We start from the raw sequence: 15,563 nt of genomic DNA on the forward strand, positions 1-15,563 counted from the left end.
CACAAGGATTGCAAACACTAGTTTCCTACCACCAAATATACATCTTGAAAACAGATTTGAAGTATTAATGAATGTGGGTGAGGAATCCCCGAATGTGATGAATGTGACCGAACACAGATCGAAACAGCCTGTAGCTAACACTGATGCTAACAGGTGCTCAAGGTCAAGCAGACAGCGGCACTCAGCTCAGAGTGCAGCCGAGCCCAGGACTCTGATAGTGGGTGACTCCTCAGTCAGAAATATTAGCAGCAGGGATGCAATAACATGCTGCCTTCCACAAGCAACAGTTTCTGATGTAAACAGGGAACTTAAGAACATTCTGATGAAACATAAGACTGCAAATCGACTTCTCATTCATGTGGGGAAGAACGATATTCAGAGAGAGCAGTCAGAACTCCTTAAGAGGGATTTCAATTAACTTTTTGAAACACTTAGAAAACTGAAAGTTCAGCCGTTCATCAGTGGACCACTTTCAGCAAGAGGAACAAATAGGTTCTCACGGCTACTTGGGCTTAATACATGGCTGCAAAAAACCTGCAACATGAAGGGAGTGAACTTTATCGACAACTTTAATCTCTTCTGCAGTCAGAGACAACTGTTTACATCAAATGGCCTCCACCCAAACAAACTCTGTGCAAGAGTGCTAAAGGACAATATACATTTTTTCGCTTCATCATCCTTCAGCTGTCTGTGCTAACCCACTCAACCTGGATGGCACACACACACACACACCAGTAAAGAGTATAGACGATCACAGGACTTCATTTCAGCATCTGAATGGACATGCGGTTGATACACTCCACAAGGACGATAATAATAATAAACATTTATTTGTATAGCACTTTTCATACATAAATGCAACTCAAAGTGCTTCACAAGCATAAAAACAAATAATAGGAAAACAAATTCACACAACATCAATATAAAAGATTAAACAACAAAAGCAGCATACGATTCAAAATGTAAAATAAAAGGTAAAGAAATTGACAATGTCACCTCAATATCAGTAATAAAACCTTCACACAATGTTTTAATTCTGATAAGCAGCTTTAAAAAGATATGTCTTAACCCGCCTTTTAAAAATATGAATGCTTGGAGCCTCTTTTACTTCATTAGGCAGAGAATTCCAAATATTTGGAGCATAGTGACTTAAAGAAGTACCACCAGATCGTTTATAATTCACTGAATAATGTGCCAGAAGATTAGCGCTAGAGGATCTCAAACTACGATTTGGAACATATCTTAACAGACAGTCAGAAATATATAGAGGTGCCAGATTATGCAGTGCTTTATAAACCAATAAAATAACCTTAAAATCAATCCTTTGATAAACTGGTAACCAATGTAATTCCATTAAAACCGGTGTAATATGCTCTCTCCTTTTTAATTTCATTAATACTCTGGCAGCTGCATTTTGTATCAGTTGTAGCTTTGCTATAGAGCCCTTGGGTAAGCCAGTGTATATAGCATTACAATAATCCAGATGAGAGAAGATAAAAGCATGAATGAGTTTTTTAGCATCATCCAGGGATAAAAAAAGAACGAATCTTAGCAATATTTCTTAGATGATAAAAGCAAGTTTTTGTCACTTGATTAATATGACTTAAAACTCAGGTCACAGTCCAAAATGACACCTAGGTTCCTTACTTCCTTCTTAGATTGTAGGGCTAATGTACCCAATCCAGCTTCTATCCTCTCCCGCTCATGTTTCGGGCCCATAATGAGAATTTCAGTTTTTTCTTCGTTCAGTTTCAAAAAATTTGTGTTCATCCACGTTACAATGCTGGTCAGACAACAATACAACAGTGTCTCTGAACTCAACTGAAATATATAACTGTATATCATCGGCATATAAATGATAGTTCATGTCGTATTTCTGAATTATACTACCTAAAGGTAGCATATATAATGAAAATAAAATAGGCCCAAGGATTGATCCTTGTGGAACACCATGCAATATTTTATGTGTCTGTGATATACAGTCACCTATATTAACTAAAAAGTTCCTATCTGTAATGGACGTTTTGAACCAATTTAAAACATTACCAGAAAGACCTACAAGCTTTTCCAGTCTGTTTAACAGAATACAATGATCCACCGTGTCGAATGCAGCACTTAGATCCAAGAGGATTAAAATTGAGGCCTTACCTTTTTCTGTATTTAATCTCAGATCATTTACTACCTTTACTAATGATGTTTCGGTATTATGACCTCGTCTGAAACCTGATTGATATTTCTCCCGAATATTATATTCATCTAGAAATTGATTAAGCTGTTGCAATACAACTTTTTCTAAAATCTTACTCAAAAATGTTATGTTAGAAATTGGTCTGTAGTTTTTTAGGAGAGAACAATCCAGGTTTCTTTTCTTTAAAAGTGGCTTCACAACAGCAGATTTAAAAGCATTAGGAAAAATGCCTGTCTCTAGCGAACAATTAACTATATCAAGGACATAGTCTATCAAACAGTGTGACACCTCTTTAAAAAATAATGTTGGTATAGGGTCAAGATAACTGGAGGAGGAGGAACTTAACTGAGAAATAATTTGCAGAAGATTATCTTTGTTAACAGTTTTTAACATTTCTATTTTATGGTATGGATAATTTCCCAATCCATCCATGTCAAAATGATCAGTATGATCTATTGCAGATCTAATCTGTATTATTTTATTTGTAAAAAACGAAGCAAAATCTTCACACATAGTTACAGAGGGCTCATGTAACCCATTATATGGCTTGTTGTTTAAAAGACGATCTATAGTAGAAAAAAATATTCTAGTATTTGTATTATTTTCATTAATAATCTTTGAGTAGAATTGTTGTCGTTCAGAGCACACTGCTTTTGCATATTCTGATATATTAATCACGATAACACCACGCAGCCACAACAACCACTTCTCATGGACACACTCATGGAGTCCTGCCCTCAAAGCTCACCACAGACAGACTGTGACTGATTAGAACTGCTCCAAGTGACACAGATCGAGGCACTAAACAGCATCATCTCAGCCCAGACTGTGGAGGCACTGGTAAAAATGGGGACCATCGGGGGTCAAACTGGTGAACTTTTACGCCTTATGTCTGGTCTGAACATGAAGCTGGATGAAATGTCTAAGTCACTCCATGAACCGGACGATAACATATTGCAGCTTCCGGTAACACCAGAGTAGGGATGCGCGGTATACCAGTACTGGAAAAATACCGGTATATGTTTTATTTCAAACGGTACGATATCATGATTTTGCTCATTTCGGTATATGCTGCTGTTCCGAAGTTCACCGCTAGGTGGCAGCGCGCTACCCAAACTGACGTGAAACCGGCAAATGTGGCAACAGAACAAGATGAATACAGCAGTTGAATCTCACTAAACGCGCACAAAAAAACTCATTAATAAAGGGAGGAGTAGACGTGAAATTTGGAATTACTTTGCTTATAAAACTGCTGAAGAACCATCAAACATTGCCAAGCATCGGTCACTTAATTCCTGACTTGTAAGACATTAAGAGATCGACAGGTGAGTGCATAATTCTAATGATCTAATTTAGACTTTTTTCTTTTAACACTGATTAACGCACATACATAAGATCTTATCGTTTAAATATAAAGAAATCTCCAGCGTTCGTTTCAACCAGTGACGTTTAGACCTCATAATATTTGCACGCATACTATTGCACTATTTACATCCGCGAAAGACATACCCAACTGTGTTTATGTAACTACTCACTAAAGATTGACATTTTTGACATAATTTTGTGTGTATTTGACTGAGGAAAAACAACTTAATTTGGAATGCGCGAGCTCTTTAGGCTTCTGTGTGTGTGTGTGTCTGTGCGCTCATGCCAACAACAAACACACACACAAAGAAAACTCTCTCTCAAAGAGCTCTCATCCCATATGTATTACGAAATGCTATAAAATTGCTTGCATGTTCAAATTGGCGAGGTTTAAAAAGACGTGGGCAGTGATTTCCGTCAGCTGTCCCGCAACGGAAGCCAAAGTGTTGAATCTGAGCGCGCAGGCTGCTTTTATAGTGCAGGTGCGATGTCTTTTGAAGCCAATAGCAATTTGCTCATTTTGAGAGAATAGAGACGCGCAGTAATGCTGAAATTACTTACAAAAAAGTTTCCAAATGACTGATTGATGTGATAATCTTTGTTGATTAATTTAATAATGAACATTTGCGGTAATTTCCCGCTTCATAAACCCAAAACTTGCGAGAGTGAGTAAAATTATGCGCAATACCCGCATCAAAATTCAGACCCTGTATGGTATCGATTTAATATCGGTACTTGAGTAGTAGATTGTGGTACCGTACCGAAGACAATATTGTGGTATCGAGCCATCCCTACACCAGAGCAACAGCCCCCCTCACCAGACATTTTATTCCTCTCTACAGCATCCCCACTTCTGAGCTTCTCAGAGAAAATGGATTTTGTTTATTCTGGAACCAGACAACCACACTCGATTGCTGCGAGCCCCCAGATATCAACCAAAGAGCGTCGAGCCCCACAACCACCAAAGTCTGGGCCCAGCTTGCTTTGCCCCTCCTCCTGTGAGATTTCTTCGGTCACAACGCCAGGGCACACACCCTCCTCTATCTGCACCAAAAACAACTGATACCAGCTCTGTGATGTATTATGGGTCCTCGCTACGTTAACAGCAACTTTTATCAAATGTTTACAAAACAAGTGGGAACCCATTGTGCCTGTCTCTTTCTCTATTTTCTAGTTCTGTTACGTGATAGAAAGTCTAAGGCCTTCTCAGGCCGTATGGCAAACCCATCTAATCTGCTGCCTGTTACTTGTCAAACTAAGATTACTGTGTGGGAAAAAAATAAAATTAATACTGTTAAGTTAGCACTTTTAAACATCCGTTCACTTTTAAAAACAAATTATTTCTAGTCAACGACTTAATAACCACAAACAACTTAGATTTTTTGCTTCTAAATGAAACGTGGCTAGAAGACAGCTGCAGTGCAACAGTCCTCAATGAAACAGCCCCTCCTAACTTTACTTTTGTGAGTGTCTGCAGAGCAGTCAGGAGGGGTGGAGGTTTAGCTGCTCTATTTAAATATGTCTATCAATGTAAGCAAGTATCATTTGGTGACTATTTGTCTCTAGAATATCTGGGCATTGTGCTAAAATGTGCTCCACGCATCCTGCTTATCATTATTTACAGGCCTCCAAAATATTCTCCGGCCTTTATTGAGGACTTTACAGAGCTGTTATCAGCAATCTCATCTGAGTATGACTGTTTTGCTATTGCTGGGGATTTTAACATTCACATTGACAATCATGAGATCTTTTGTTGTACTGGATTCAGCACTGTTCTTAACACTTTTTGATTTGACACAACATGTACACGTACCCACACGTGATCGTGGACACACTCTAGATTTACTTATCAGTAAGGGGCTAAACATTTAATCGATAGTTATTAAGGATGTGGCACTGTCTGATCATTTCTGTATTTTCTTTGATCAATCTCTCCTGCCATTGAAACTTGATCTGTCTCTGTCAAAAAGAGATGCTTAAATGAGAACACTAGTGTGCTGTTTATGAAGGCTATATCTCTAACACCAAGCATATCTGCAGACTCTGCTGATTTTCTCCTTGACTCTTTTAACTCAAAAGTTAAGAGTGTAATTGATGATATTGCTCCTGTGAAAGTCAGAAAAAAGAGTGGCAAACAAAAAGCACCTTGGAGAAACTCAACAGCAGTGAAATTAATGAAAAGACAATGCAGGAAATCGGAACGCATGTGGCGAAAGACAAAACTTTTAGTCCATTACAACATTTATAAAGACAGTCTTCGTGCTTTCAATGTGGAACTAGGCAAAGCTAGACAGACCTTGTTTTCAAATATTATAAACAGAAACATAAGGTAAATAGGTAGATAATATTTACATAAATACTATTTTCTATTTAAAACTATCATTTCGTTATTTTTACTAACCCAAATAATGACTCGTCCGCTAGGTTGCACGTGAGGGGGAAAAATAGCTTCCTTCCACTTAAGAGTTGAGCTCTATATTTTAATATATCTTTTTACATAAATACTATTTTCTACTTTTAAAAATTAATTTAGTTATTTTACTAACCCAGTGTTTTGTATGTGAATGCTGTTTCACGTGAATATTACCACAGGAGTGAAGCACAATTTTGTTTAGCCTACAAAGGAAATAATGGACAGGGAGCTCTTTTTCATTCTGTTTTGTGATCTGGATCTGGTCAATCGATTTTCCGTGCATTTTAACAATAGGCCTAGTCCATTTTATCCCAATGGACATGGACATCTCGTTTCTTTTCCCAAATCTTCACTCACGTCGCACCCATTTTCGCAGGGGATTATAAACGTTTCTTCATTTCGTTTGCTTATACTTAAGTCTGTTATAACTATTCACATCCTTTACTGTGGGAAGGTATAACAAAACACTGTGGGACGAATACTTTTTTACTTCAAATTGTATTTAACACAGTTTGTTCTTGTTATTAAACTTAGTAAGGCGCGTCAAGTTTGGTTTATTTGAATAGCGCATTTCACACACACACACACGCTGGTGATTTTAGTTTCGTTTTCTCTGGCAGTGAATAATCAAACATTGCCTAAATGTCTTGACCTTGTGGAAGATAAAATCCGCTCTTCAGACATTTTACAAACAGTGTTTCCTTGCAACATCAGGAGAAAACATGAAGATGAAGATATTCAAGAAGGTGTCTATCCAGCTTGTGTCCCACATTCCTCTCAAAGCGCAGAGCCGTATAGCCTATGACGCATCTTTGCGGGGAAATAGTATGAATCAAATATTTTTCTAACTAATATTTAATTTTCTTTAGGGCTGTAATCTCCCAGTCGATTAGTTGATTATTAGTCGATACGTTCTGGCTCGACCAAAATTCTGATTGGTCGATTTTTTGCAGCGTTCATTTCATTAGTTTTGCCACGTTCATTTCATCAGTTTTGCCACGTTCATTTCATCAGTTTTGCCGCGCCGCGTTCATTTCATCAGGTGGAAAGCACTAATTGCTAATGGGGGTGTTTTCAGAGCACCCCTGTTTCACAGGTAACAGTCTGCCTTCAGAACACCCCCATTGTTTCCACTTCTTTTGGATTAGCCCAACCCACTAGAGAAGAGAGACAGATTGAAGAAGGCTAGAACAGCGCTGAGCTGATCCTATGTTTGAGCTGCACAGAGCGGCTGAAATGATACTGTCAGTTATTATAATACATATGACAAAAACAATTGTCTAAATTATGTTGCATATTCCTCAAAAGTTATTGTGATGATATCTAGTTGACAACATACTATATTTTCGGAAATCATAGTGCTATGATATTGCGCAGGTGCACGTGATGCAGCGCTGTCAGAGCCGACAAGACTCGTGTGTCAGACTCATTTCAGTGCAAAATAATTAGCTCAAAAACTATTTAATATACTGCAAATAGCCTACTAGTTTTTTATGTTTATTTTTAATTCACTTAGGCAGACAACAAGGCTACCAAGTACTGCGCAAAGTGCGCAGCTAATTAATTTAACGTTTTTTTTCTTCTAACGTCATTTTAGTCGATTTTTAGTCGAAAATTTCAGGACATCAGTCGACCAAGATTTTCTTTGGTTGATTACAGCCCTAATTTTCTTATATTCTTGAGGTAACCATTATTTACTGAAAATCGTTTAAATGTTTTATAGGCTGTGTTGTTTCACTGACGGAAGTGCTAAAATAAACACGCATGCTTATGGATGTTTCAGCCTCAAATGATTTCAAAATGTAGGCTATATATATCTGGCATAGACTACAGTATTTAAAATAGCATATATGCATTAGTTACATTCTCAATTTAATTTACAGAGCAATCTCTGCTAAGTTTTTAGTTTAACTAATACTATAGAAGCGGATTAGTGTGTGTCGCACTCGCAACGGGGGCGTGGCATCACGATGGTGGCGCTCCATCGTGATGTCGGTCAGCCGTCCATCGGCACAACCCTATAGGTGACCATAAGTCTGAGTGGACATCCATGACATGCGGAGTCCCACAAGGGTCAATTCTTGCACCACTCCTATTCAACCTGTATATGCTGCCACTCAGCCAAATAATGAAAAATAACAAAATGGCTTACCACAGCTATGCTGACGACACCCAGATCTACTTAGCCCTATCAGCTAATGACTACAGCCCCATTGACTCTCTATGTAAATCAGGGTAACCACGGGATCTTAAAGAGTCTTAAATGTCTTTTTAAATTCAAAATCAAAATTTTAAGGCCTTAAAAAGTCTTAAATTCGCTGAAGTATTGAGTTCTAGGTCTTAAATAATTTTAAGCGGGTCTTAATTGTCCTACGTCCATGTAACGCTACCTCTCGCCTGTCAGCGCTCGTGCCAGTGTGTTCCGAATCTAGGCGCATTACTGTAGGTCTTAAAGTGAAAGCAACCCAATATAGCCTAGCCTCCACCATACTTGGCCACACGTCACTTCACTTCACTTATTGCCATGTATGACTATTGTGCATCTAACATAATGATATGGTAAATGTGGCATCCTAATTATTGAAAAAACAAAACAAAAAAACATGCACATTTCTGAAAATGACCACCACAAAATCAGTCATTTTGATCTCACAAAAAATATATATACATACATACACACACTACCGGTCAAAAGTTTGAGAACGGTATGATTTTTTAAAATGTTTTTAAAGAAGTCTCAAAAACCGTATTGTTGTGATTTTTTTTTTTTTTTTAGATTTTTTTTTTTTTACACAATTTTAAAGAACTATTTTCTATTTCAATATATTTTAAAATGCAATTTATTTCTGTGTTTCAGCATCATTACTCCAGGCTTTAGTCACAATCCTTCAGAAATAATTTTTTTACTTTCTATTTCAGATAAATGCTTTTCTTTAGAACTTTCTATCCATCAAAGAATCCTAAAAAATAATCTTTTTGTAATAATCATAAATGTTTGTTGATCATCAGATCCTCATATGATAATGATTAGTGAAGGATCATGTGACACTGAAGACTGGAGTAATGATGATAAATTCAGCTCTGATCACAGGAATAAATTACACTTCACTCAGATAGAGAACAGATCACAACAGAACTGTCACAATATTACAGCTTTTTTGTATTTTTAATAACATAAATGCAGCCTTGGTGAGCAGAAGAGACTTCTGTAAAAAAAATGTTTTTTTTTTATTTTGAAACCTGCAGATACCCTGTAAATGCATTCATGAAGTTAACAGTTGGATGTGCCAAAACTTTCTTCAGTTAAACAAAGACAAAACTGAAATCACTACATTTGGAAACAAAGATGAAATTCTCAAGGTGAAAGCATATATTGAGGCTAAAGGTCTAATAACAAAAAATCAAGTCAGGAATCTTGGTGTGATTTTGGAGTCAGACCTGAGTTTCAGTAGTCATGTCAAAGCAATAACTAAATCAGCCTACTATCATCTAAAAAATATTGCAAGAATTAGATGTTTTGTTTCCAGGCAAGACTTAGAGTCCTAAATAAAGTGTGTAGTGAATTTGGTGTTTTAATATCACTTTCGTAAGCCACTTTAAGCATAATATGGGTGAGAACGCTTGATTCCGGTGCCGGTGTCTGTTTTGGCAGATACTGCCATCTAGTGGCAGCAGGTTTTCTTACACATCTCTGTGTGTGGATCGTGCAAGGCCAAACCGGCGAAATGAAAGTCTCAATCCAAATGAATCAAATAGGATCGACTCACAAACGAGTCAATGAATGCATGCGTGTCACCTGATCCACAAATGCACGGATTACTTTTTGCACGTGGAAATTATGACACTTTACTACAAAATAGCACATATATACTCACAAAAATGACTTTATTAGAACAAAATGCTTCACGTTAATGAAAATCTTAATTCTACAGACACCAGTTGAAAAGCATTTGTTTCAGTGTAGTAATGCACATTTGCAAATTTTTAAAATCGTTTAAACATTAATGAATAGCACTGGGCTATTTAGTTGGTTGTTTGTGTGCGGGTCTTGAAATGCTGTAAACTGCGAAAAGGAAGTCTCAAAATCCAAATGAACCCAACGCGATCCACTCGAACAAGACGTCAATAAATGCACGCATGTCACCTGATTCACAAATGCACAGATTACTTTTTGAATGAGCAATTTATGATTTATGAATGCAGAACAGAACGTTTTTATTCGCAAACGTACAAATCGCTGCGCAATCATTCAAACCCAAATTCCACAGATTCAAATCAAATGACATTTGTTTGTGGCTAGTAAGATACATTCATAACATTTATCTAGTACATGGATAATTGTGCGTGCATTCATTAATCATTTTGAGTCAAAAATCATCCCATATAGATCCGCTCTGACGGTCGAACAAAGTAGAGATAGCCCTGGTGTTCCTGTCCAGGAAGATTTGTCTGTAAGGGTAATGTTTAAATGCACAGTTACCTGACAAATTTATTTTTTTGAGTACTCCATCCGGTGCGAGGAAGACCCGTTTAGATCTGCTCTGACGGGTAAAACATCTAGAGAATGCCCTTAAGTTAGGCCAAGAAGATTTGTCTGTAAGGGTACTGTCTAAACGCACAGTTACCTGACAAATATTTTTAAAGGAAACCTGACTTTCCATTTTCTTCCATTTCATCTTTATTTTTTTTATTTCTTTTAATTCCTATTATAACTGTTATACTATATATATATATATATATATTTTTTTTTTATTTAAAAAAATTATTTTATTCACTTACGAATATTTTAAATTAATTTCTGTGTAAAGCACTTTGAATTGCCACTGTGTATGAAATGTGCTATACAAATAAACTTGCCTTGCCTACGTTGCTATTAACGGCCATTATATAGAATGAAATGCCACAGAATATAATCTTGCTTAAATCTGGTTTTATCTGTTGTTTCCTGATTTTCAAATATAAAACTTATTGAAATGTTTCAGTGTGTGCATCAGTTCTTTTTGAACACTTTAATCTAATTTTAACCAAACTGTGATAATATTGATAATCGTGATAATTTTGGTCACTATAATCGTGATATGAAATTTTCATACCGTCCCATCCCTAGCTTAAAACAGTATACAATACTGTATACAATTATTTACGCGCAAAGGAACTACCATGTCAAAAGTGCTGGAAAAGAGATAGTCAATAGTTTCTGATGCAACATCGAGTTCCTCCAAGCTATCTGGTATGCTGAGCAGTTGAAACTGATCAGGAAGATTATTTATAAAGCTATCTTTGGTGGTAGAAGTGGTAGTTCTATCATATTTGTAACAGGGAGTTGGTTTTGTAGTTATGATCTGTGATCAAATAATTTACAATAAGTTTAGCCAGTTTGTCTGCTATATACAAATTGTTTACTTAAAAATTTGTTTAAAAAAATTATCTTGACATAGCCACTAATATTCCCTAAACGATTGTAATAATATCACTGATATTCAATGTATTGCCTAGCTTACCCAAAATACCTTAGCACCTGCATAGCAATGCTCTACAACAAGCTTTGCATAAGCTAGCATCACTTACATTTTCTTTGGAAAATATCTTTTTTTTTTTTTTCCTGTTTGGTTCATTTTTAGGTCATTCCTTGACCCAGTTTGTGCGCCACTGTGCAGACCACTTCCTGAACAGCGAGCACAAGGAGATCCGCATGGAGGCAGCGCGTACCTGCTCACGTCTGCTCACCCCCTCCATTCACCTGATCAGTGGCCATGGACATGTGGTCAGTCAAACCGCTGTGCAGGTGGTGGCTGATGTTCTCAGCAAGTTACTGGTGGTTGGCATCACTGACCCAGGTGAGAGACACAGCTGTTTAAATGCATGTTAGTTTATAGATTATGTATTTTCACATTTCTGTGTGCAAGTACGTTTATGGAGATGTATACATCAAGAAATTTAATGAAAAACTGTTGTATAGTGGAGATTTTGCTTAAAAAATACGCTTAAAGGAACACTCCACCGTTTTTAGAAATAGGGCTTATTCAACTACTTTCCTACATTTAGATATGTGGGCAAATGCATTTTTGTCTCAGTGCATGCATTGTTTTAGTTTGGCAGGGTCGCCGCTAGCTTAGCTTAGCATAATGAATGGAATCCTATGTTGCCAGCTAGCATGTCCCAAGTAAAAGTGATCCAAAAAACCCCCCCACCTAATTACTTCTTGTGGCCTGCGTATTCACAACGAGAACAAATAGTGATGCAGATTAACACTAGGCGATTTCCTATGCAGATATTAACTTGGGACTATATTATGGGGAAGCACAGGCGAAGCACTGCTACTTGGGCGCAGAGATATCACGCAACACATGAAATCCCACCACTTCCGTCAACATATCGGCGTGAATAGTAGCTGGCTATTTTTCATACAGTACATGAATGGCGATGAACATGGCTGATTTTGTGAGAGACGAAGAGAATTACTACTTAGACAGTCAAGATCCAGAACCATACCTCTATGAACCAGAGTTTTCAGAAGAGGAGCTATGCCTGCGTGCTTTGGAAATAGAACGACAGGAGGAGGAGGTTGCGATCACTCAACAGCTGGAGGGCGTAAGGATGAGAGCCAACATGAACTGGTGGTGTGAGTGTGGTGGAAAATGTCACTCTATGCTGACTGAAATAGTGTCTGTGCTGTGGCGAGTGTGACAAGTTACTGCCATCGATGACCGGTATGTTGACGGAAGTTTGGGGATTTCATGTGTTGCGTGATATCTCTGCGCCCAAGTAGCAGTGCTTCGCCTGTGCTTCACCCTAATATAGTCCCAAGTTAACCCTCTGGAGTCTGAGCTGTTTTGTGGCCCTTTAGAAGTTTTGCCATGCTCTTACAATTGTTTTTTTCAGTTGCTTATAAACATATTAATGGCAAAAGTGTAATTACACTGTATTCAGCACAAACTGTGCTACCATAATATCTAAGCAACAGGTATGTACATGCTTGTATTTTTGAGAGAAAAATGTTTATGCATGATTTTTGAAAAAACTAAAATATTTGTTTTAAAATTAAGGCCTCAAAACACACAATAGATATGTGTTCACAAGACTTTTGACTCCATGGTGTATTTTCATTGAGTTTTTGCTTCAAACTGATGTGAGAATCATTGAGCCTACTCATTCACATAAAACAATTCACTGATTTAAAATTTGTAAGACAGTTTTTCTTCAAAAAGCCAGTATGCAAGGAGGCGTGATATCTAATGAATATTGATGGAGATCTCCTGAGAGCACAATAGAACATAATAGCCCGCATTAATGAGCTGCATAATGAATTAGCTTCATACCTGATTGAGAGAGCAAAAAAAATGCTCTTCTTATTTAGTTGAAAACTGTACTTATCTAGTAAATGCATCTTGATTTAAGAATGTTTAAATATTTAGACTAGAAAGACAAAAATGACTAAGAGCATTTTTTTCTACATTTTTTGTACTATTTTTTTTGTTTTTGAAAGTAGTCTCATGCTAAAAAAATAAATAATAAATAATGAAAATTAAGATATAATTTATACAAAAAAAATTCAATTTAAAGAAAGCAATTTTCTATCTACAAAACAAAAAAATGCACTTTCTTCAAAACCAAACTCCAGAATCATTTATTTAGAATGTAGTCAACAAAGGCCTATTATATTTTAAATTATCAAAAGATTTGACTACACTTAAAAAAATGCTCTTCTTATTTATTTGAAAACTGTACTTATCTAGTAAATGCATCTTGATTTAAGAATGTTTAAATATTTAGACTAGAAACAAGACAAAAATGACTAAGAGCATTTTTTCTAAATTTTGTACAATTTTTTTTTAATGTTTTTAAAAGTAGTCTCATGCTAAAAAAAAAATTATACACAATTTATACAAAACGAAATTTAAAGAAACCACGGGATAAAGAAAAGCAAGAAAGCTTTTCTTTAAAGAAAGCAATTCTATTTCTACAAAACGAAAAAATCACTTTCTACAAAACAAAACTCCAGAATAATTTCTGACAAACTTTGATATTAAATAAAAAAAATACCATTAGGCTATAATATTTAAACATCAATATGAAGCAAAATACGTTTGACTGGTACTATATTTATAGCATCTGAGCAGTCATTTCCGAATAAAAGCTTTATTGATGTGACACTAGGTTCTTTTACAATACATTATAATCTGTCCAAAACAAGCCAAATAAATCTTGTCTAAACAGTCTTGCCTGTATGACATTTAATGTTGCAACAGCATTAATATTTAAACAGTATTTTTGCATTTCATATTCACAGATGCTAACAGAATGAACTGACCTTACAATCAGCGGCGGAGTCCTTTGCTTTCACAAATGAACAGCTTTGCATGAGTAGAATAAATCCAGGATTACTGCTCAAACGTGTCTCAAAACGATGTATCTGAAGTAACGTTACAGCGCTTCACTAGATGTGTTTGTATGAGTTGATGTGTGGGCGTCGACTCTGGATCGTCAGTATTTGAATCTTAATAGAGCGAGCGTGGTCGCATTACCGGATAATGAAGTAGCTCGCGGGTGACTGACATGTATGGCTTTTCGAGCAGATTACATAAATGTTTTCGATTTGGTTTACATTGTTTAAAACCTGACATTTCAGCGTTTCTTTAGACAAATGTCAAACTCATGTTTGTGAGACATGTGTTCACTAAGCTAGAGTTCTTTTTCTGAAGACTATCTGAATGTAACGTCTTTCAGAGAGAGGCTGCAGATCGCGCATCATGTGTGTTTTCTTTGTTTTGCAAAAAGCAAAACATTTTGTTTTTATTGTGACTGTACACAAAAAAATAGAAACTTAATAGATTAAAATGATGTATAACACTTGCCTGTATGATAAAAAAAACGACAGAGTTATTTGAGTCTCTTTGGCACTGATAAGAAAAAAAGAGAGCTGATCGCGCCGGCCCGACCGACTCGAGGGGGTTTATATATGCCTAGGAAATTGCCTAGTCTTAATCTGCATCGCTATTTGTACTTGTTGTGAATACGCAGGCCACAAGAAGTAATTAGGTGGGTTTTTTTTTTTTGGATCACTTTTACTCGAGACATGCTAGCTGGGAACATAGGATTCCATTCATTATGCTAAGCTAAGCTAGCGGCCAAACTAAAACAGTGCATGCACTGAGACAAAAATGCATTTGCCCACATATCTAAATGTAGGAAAGATGTTGAATAAGCCCTATTTCTTAAAACGGTGGAGTGTTCCTTTAAGTTTTAGCCAGTAAAGTTTAATGCATAGAATCTGGGGTTCTGTTTATTGTACACCCCCCCCGAAGATAAACCTATACTTTTATATCTTTTTTTTTTCTCCCTTTTTTAAATGTATTTATCGATTTACAATATACAATTTAGATTTAGCTATATTACTTGCTCACGCAAGTGGCAAAACTTTTAAACATAGGTTATAGCCTAAAATCCCAAACAATTTAAATCAAAATGTTCAACAGGCTAGACAAAAACAGCCAACTCTTGTCTTTTCTTTTGTTTTTAAATCTTTTTTTACAAGTAGTTAGTTTTTCCACCTCGAAGAAAGGACGAGTGCTATCCATTATGTCACCTTTTTTACCT

General features: G+C 36.4%; 1 protein-coding gene across 1 annotated transcript in view; it reads left to right on the forward strand.

The window, feature by feature from the left end:
• mtor (mechanistic target of rapamycin kinase) overlaps positions 1–15,563 on the forward strand; it is a 479,149-nt gene that overhangs the window by 104,941 nt on the left and 358,645 nt on the right. Inside the window, exon 12 of the mRNA XM_079827620.1 lies at positions 11,588–11,803. Coding sequence (XP_079683746.1) covers positions 11,588–11,803 — 216 coding nt within the window. The remainder of the gene's footprint in view (positions 1–11,587; positions 11,804–15,563) is intronic.

The sequence above is a fragment of the Gobio gobio genome, assembly GCF_949357685.1.
Source record: "Gobio gobio genome assembly, chromosome: 10".
Classification (NCBI taxonomy): Eukaryota; Metazoa; Chordata; class Actinopteri; order Cypriniformes; family Gobionidae; genus Gobio; species Gobio gobio.